Source organism: Leptonotus elevatus, chromosome 13, assembly GCF_054856555.1.
Source record: "Leptonotus elevatus isolate MCC_2025b chromosome 13, RoL_Lele_1.0, whole genome shotgun sequence".
In the NCBI taxonomy this organism is placed as follows: Eukaryota; Metazoa; Chordata; class Actinopteri; order Syngnathiformes; family Syngnathidae; genus Leptonotus; species Leptonotus elevatus.
The window spans coordinates 18,585,559-18,592,500 of NC_141251.1; the positions used below are offsets into that span (position 1 = coordinate 18,585,559).

The window sequence follows — 6,942 nt, forward strand, 5'->3', positions numbered from 1 at the left end:
CCTACAAACACTTGGCTACATGCATTTAGACATAGACATAGTCAATATATAAATGCTCTAGTGGGGAAGTACAGTAGAGTAAAATAAATATTTCAGAAAGTGGTAATTGAAGGAGAGAAACTCTTTGTGGCCCACCTCGCCCACAACAATAAAAATAAAAATGAAAAAAACTGCCAAGTGCCCAGACAATTTCCAATTGATAGAAACAATGCAACAGAAATGTTACAAATGAAATGGAAGTGGGAGTCTAAGTGCATCTCTGAAAGGTCAGACCTTGAAAAAAGTGATGCAGGACCATATTGGGTGTCATTCCTATTACCAAAGAAAAGGATAGTGAGAATTTCACAAGCTTACAAAACTAGAAAAAAAAAAGCTAAACAAACAACCTTGGTTCTGTGCATGATCAATTCCAAATCAATGCCTTTTTCAGTCCAAGTTGGTATTCACTTAATCACACCAAATTGTCAGTTGTCTTGCAACCCTGAACAGAATAAAGAGTTCATATAAATCGATGGAAGATTGGGAAATTGCCATTTCTAATTAAATTGGTCAAAAATGTGTCTTAAAAAAAATCTTATTTGCATGTGACAAACATTGTGAATCTTGAAGTTATACAATATCAATAAGAATCGCTGTCAACAAAAAAGTCAAACTAGATAGAAGAATACAATTTGTTCTGAAGGCAAAATAAAGTGAAAGTACCAAAAAGAAAGAATTAAGCAAGCCTAATCCTCAATGGAACATCAAGAGAAAGAGAATAACACATCCAACCCTCCAAACACAAGAGATGCGACAACAGCCTCCACATGTTCCAATTATATTTTATTAGCCGCTCAACATCAGGGGCTTCTTCTTCAATCTCTCTAGCCTCTGTCATGACCGCCCAAAAGGCCTGAGCAACAGCATAAACGACTGGCTTGCATTTCCATCCAAAGGAGCAGTTCACTAATCCAACCTGCACTCGAGATTTACAGCTCCTCGTATCAAAGGATTATAGATCGACTCAAAGGCGCAGGCGGATATTATGGAAAATATGCACATGACAAATATTGTATGGCTTCGGCGGGAGGTTGGAAGTAGTTTATGGGTAGCAATGTTAGAGGCTAAGAAACAAGAGGATGAATGAAATATATATCTGGGTTTAAAGAGAATTAGAGGTTGTTGGGTATCTTATAAAAAAATCCCTTTAAGAAATCCAAAATCATGGCACAGAGAGAATATGTGAAACTGACATTGAGGTAGTTACTTGTCTGAGAAGTGGAAATAACCCGACTCGCAACGTTTTACCGCCAGCCAAGCCGCCAAGACAAATTTGCAAATGCAAAATGCTCATTAAGCTGTGCCTACGCACGCTAGAGATTGGTGGAATGGTTGACTCGTTTCGCGGACTTGTATCTTGTCTGCATACATTATGCAAATTCAGCTGTGCGAACATCCGCGCTCCTGGTTGGTGGACTGTTTTCACGCTCGCTCCTGTTTGGCTGCTGTCCTCGGCTTCCTCCTGCGTCAGTTTTGAACGTGCTGTTTACAAACAGGAACAGAAATCCGTCTGATTTATTTTTTCATCCCATGTCGCCAGAATAGCAAGGTTGGAATAGGTCATATTTGGGGGGAATGAGGGGACACTCCTCGACCTCCTCATTTCATTGAGAAGTCCACCGAAGATGACGTTGCATCATCGCCGTTCTTGATGAACCGTCTGCAGGGCTGAATTTCTACTATCGCCACACATGTCAACTTTATGCTTCATGTTTCAAGTGTGATTGAATTAAAGACAAATAAAAATGTAACACTGTTACTCAAAACAGCTTTGTAAATATTTACAGACGTGTAAATAGTCTCCCTTTCAAGCACTCTCTCCCGCCCGCGCAGAGCTCATATCAGGCTTTTAATGAAGTATGAATCAGATGCGTGTGGATGAGCGTTCACAGTGCAGACGCTTCGCATACATTTCCGATTTATATCCACATACGAAAGAGGCCAAGGTCGGTTGTGAAAAAGTCGGAATTAAACCGTTTACACAGCATGGACAAAATCAGATACTTGTGAAAAAAAAATGGGAATTGAGCTGCAGTGTGAACGCAGCCTAATTGTAGGCACAAACCCACAGAGCTATTCTGTAGAATGAATTAATTGTGCGGTAATTGCTCCAGGCCATAGATTCCAGATGAAATAATTTCCTGTTCACGTACTGTAGCTAAATTTGTTGTGCATAATGCTCTCATTAACTAATTATATTTATTTCATTTTCATTCATTCATTGACCCAACAAAAATAATTGGCTACTGGTTTGGCTGATAGAAAACTCCTTGACTTGATTATCCCTCCATTTTCATTTCCAGGAAAAAAAGTATTTGACTTACCAGGTGGATATTGCCGTTAACCTATAATGTCACTGCACACTGGATACAGTGTCAATGTAATTTCACAGTTGAATGATGTGAGGAAGATCATCGCTTGTACTGTGAAATTGACTGGTGAAGTATTGGCACACTTACACACATGCATCCAAACTGACAATTGTTCACCAATTGTACGGAACATCATGGCCAATGTGGGAGCTGTTGGCTTGAGTTGAATGTCAAACACCTGGGACACTTTATGAGTGTAGCGCAAACACATACTGAACTGAGGTGTGCTAATATCTCACTTCTAAAAGTGTTCCATTAGCTTAATCTTGCTTGTACATTTAGATACCTCCCATCTATAAACAATGAAGTAATGATGAAGACAATGAAACTGACAAGCAAGCTTTTCATGGAGATTGATTTGTTACCTGTAGCTTGTTGTAAGGCAACTTAAAGTGTACCTCTGGCGGCCCATTTCAAGATATTGATGGGGTAAACCGAGCAATATTGTTTAGTTTGTTCTTTGTGTCTAATCTTGTATTTGCCCAAACAGCGTGCCCGGAATCGCCCTGGTTATTTTAATGCACGGCGCCATGTTGGGAAACGGACGTGATGTTGTGTCATTGGCTGGGCTTTCACTTTCACGCACCAGTCGCTTTTGAGTGTTCTTTTTATATATAGTGTCATTTGTTGTCATATATATTTTCATATATAGTGCTTGGGGTTGGACTCGTGCCTCAAATCCATGATGCCTGTTTTTTTGAAAGCATGCCAAACATACAAACATGCTAACGGCAACGCAGCATCAACCTTTAGTTCAAGATAGTTAAACCACCAGGATTCACCGCTGTAAACTGTCAAACAGCACAACCCATAGTGACCTTCAAATCATCCATCCATCCATTTATTGAAGCGGTTTTCCTTTTAGACTCATTTTAATCCATCTGCTTGTCATAATAGCACACACACACAAAATGTAAACGCTTGACGGGAGTTTGTGATCTCTCAGTGGTTTTCTGCATTTGCTGGGCATTCAGTGTCTATAGTTCAAACTGAAAAACTGTAACTTAATAGGGGTTTAATGGTTTTGTACAGTTTTCAGTACGGTACACATGCAAATGTGTACCTCAGAAAGGGAAATAGTGAATCTTGAGTTTTCTAATTCTTACTGTATTGGTAAATAAACCATCATGGTGTTTAGTGTATATGCGGGTGTGTAGCACAAACTGGCATCCAAACAAGCAGTCATGCACAAAACTTCCCTTCTGTCCTGCAATTGGGCTGAAATCCAAACTCATGCATCATCCATGGATCTACAAAGCAGCTGACTAAGAAGCACAATAATTGTGCACAATCACCCAGTGCTTTCGCGCAGCTAATTGTGTGCGTGTGTTTTTGCGGTTCTGCTTTGTCATCACCAACGTGGCTTTTCGAATCGCTGCAACAAAGACAACAATCAACTCTGGAAGGCCCCAGGCTCACAACAAGTTGTGATCACCGTCAGATGGGAGGTGCCGGTAGCTATTTCGTGGCCAACCAGTCCCGTGCGGTGTTTAGTCAAGCATGAGACAGCCAAGGGTAAGCACCCCAGTTTTCACACAATAAAGGAGCTGAAGAGCACAAGTACTCTGAGGGATACCACCTGTCCACGGAAAAGAAAGCTAACAGCATGTTTAAGACCAGCTACCTGCGCAAGGAAGTGCGCAAGGAGAAGTACGAGCAATCGGATGTCTTCCACGAAGAACCCGAAGACTCGGCGGGCATCTCGGCCATCCAGGGCTGGGAGAATCTCCAGGAGCTCAACAGCCGCTTTGCCCGCTACATCAACCGGGCCCGGGTCCTGGAGCAGCGCAACGCTGTGTTCCGCAAGCAGCTGGACACTCTACAGCGCATGGAGGAGGCCAGCGGCCTGGAGGAGACATTCAAGGAGCAGATCCAAGTCAATAAGCAGCGAACCCGAGAGCTCACCTCTGACCGCGGCAAACTGGAGAGAGAGCTGAGGGACGCCTGCCGCATGCTGGATGAGTTCACCAGCAAGTAAGTGAACAGCCCCCGGCTGGGGTCTTTGCTAATATCCCCTTTAGAGATAAAGGGAACTGAAATGTGCTTAGGATTGAAAGGAAGCAATAAAAAATGCTAAGCCTCCAGGGAAAGGTGCTTGTACCCAATAATCTACCAACAGGCAATTGAGTTCCCATTTCCGCAAGTGATATCAGGTAAATTGAAAGAACACAGACTTCTCCCAAGGACATACAATCCAAATTTGGATCAGCACCAAATACACAGCCACCTAATAGGGCTTATACCTGAATGCTATCATTAGGGCTCATGCATTAGTCACTGACAAATTAAGTGATATGTTTTTTTTTGTTTTAAATAATGATTTATTTCCTTATAAAAACAGCTGAATTTGTTAACACTATATAAGGCAAGAAACCATGTTTGGCAACTAAAGTGGTAAAAGATGGTCAAATGTAGAAATCTTAAACATTTTCAAAATGTGTAAAAAGTAAAGAACAAAAATGGTTCGAAACAGGATTGATTTGATACCAATGTGGCTACGGATTTGTCTCTAGGTCAGTCCTTTTCAAATAGTGGGGTGGGCCCCACTGCGAGGGTGCGATGCCTTGCCAAGGGGAGCTTGTTTGTCCCCAGCAAGCATGCTTTTGTTTTGTTTTTTGCCGTACTAAATAAACTCTAATCGCACATCCACTACAGTAGGTGGCAGTGGTGCTCTCATTGTCAGAGTGTACGCAGGCAGTACAAACAATGTTAATAAAGTTATATATATATATATAAATGTATATTATATTTAATGTTGACTAATTTGCTCCCAAAGATGTATTTATACGTTTTTCTATGGGGGGGTTTTATGCTAGAGTATACAGAAGCCTATGACGCAGCCTCTCAACTGCAAAGAACATTTGAATTTTTTTTAGTTATTACACAAACAGCCAGCAGGTGGCAGCAGAGCAAAGGAAATGAACCAGGGCCATGTTGAAAACAAACTGATTTCCCCAGAGTACTAAGTAGATTTGTGAATAATGATGACAATTAGCTATATTCTAATGCTAATTGCTGAAAAACTGAAACAGATAGAAATATACTTTTTTCTGATTAAAAAGGAGACTTTAATCTTTCTTTTGGTAGGTTCCATGTTTTTATAGCAAAGGAACACAATATTCTGTGGGCCTTGCAATATCAGTCAAAATCCAATAAAACAGCCGGGAGCGAAGGGGGTTGCTTTAATAAAGATACCATGTTATGCAGAGGTGTATTTAAAACGATTTCAGATGATAATACTTATAGTTATGGTGGAGAGTTGGGGTGGGGCATGTAATATTTTAAATATTATTTATTGAGATTTGAAATAAAACGTGATTGAAGTGTACACTTCCAACTTTAATTGAAGAGGTACCGCATGATATATGGCATTTACCATTTTTGCAATTACTGTACTGCCATTTTATGCACCAGTACCTTCATATTCATGGTAATTGCAGAATCCCATAGAAAATTAGCACCAGCGTCTGGCATGACATATAAAATAATGAGAAGTGACTGAAAACTAACAAGCAAACAAAGTAGTTTCCTTTGTGGAGGTAAAAACAGCAAACTAATGTCACGTGACAAAAAAAACTAACAATAATCCACAAGGAACACGCTGGACGGAATTCAGGTGACAGTGACAGTTGCTGTGTTGCTAAATTGCCATGTGCCACTGAGCCACAATGAAATGTTCCACTTGGTTCTACAGAACAAATGGCAGTTTCCACATTATCGAGTTGAGGAGAATGCTTTAGTCAGCTGGTGAAGAGAGATGGCCTTCATTGCATCTAGGCCCCCTCACCAATGTACTTAACACAAAGTTGTGAAGGAAGAGCATTCCTTTTTCGCTCCAAGCCACAAGTCATTGGTAGATAAAGTATTCATGAAAAAAAATCCCAAATTGACACTTTGGGATTCTTTTCATTCACCAGAAATTCATTTGTACCGTGAGAGCAAAATGTATTACACAAAGCAATTTGCCAAACACTTCTAGAGCTGACACAAATTGACACTTGACAAAACAACTATGTAAGAATAGGAATGGCATGTCAGCCCGAGCCCATGCTTCCAGAAACGTAATCTACTACCAAATGATACCTTTCCTAGAAAAAAAAATATGTTGCATCACTCAATATACTTTTTTTTCTCCCCAGATACAGAAATGAATGTGATTATCAAGAGCGACTACGGGTCACATTGGAACAGCTTAACAAGGTACAGTGCTGATTGTAACAAAAATATACTACTTGTATATCCACTCATAAATATTATAATATGCTATTATACGAACATTATTAATACAAAAACACTGTTGAAATTGTACCTTTAAGTGAATTTAATCATACTGATTTTTCCGAAATTAAAAGACCTTAAATACAAGTTAATAAACTACATGAAGGAAATACAAAAATATTTGTATTGTTAAATTTCATCATGAAGTATTGTCTAAAATATATATATGAATAATAACAAAATCTCAAGGTCATTAAATTGTAAATAATTTTCCAAAATATTGGAAAACGTTCATATAATATGTATGGGTGAA

General features: G+C 39.7%; 1 protein-coding gene across 1 annotated transcript in view; it reads left to right on the plus strand.

The window, feature by feature from the left end:
- Positions 1–3,856: 3,856 nt before the first annotated feature.
- Positions 3,857–6,942, plus strand: part of bfsp1 (beaded filament structural protein 1) — an 8,311-nt gene continuing 5,225 nt past the window's right edge. Inside the window, exons 1-2 of the mRNA XM_086093676.1 lie at positions 3,857–4,385; positions 6,551–6,611. Coding sequence (XP_085949802.1) covers positions 4,018–4,385; positions 6,551–6,611 — 429 coding nt within the window. The 5' untranslated portion in view covers positions 3,857–4,017. The remainder of the gene's footprint in view (positions 4,386–6,550; positions 6,612–6,942) is intronic.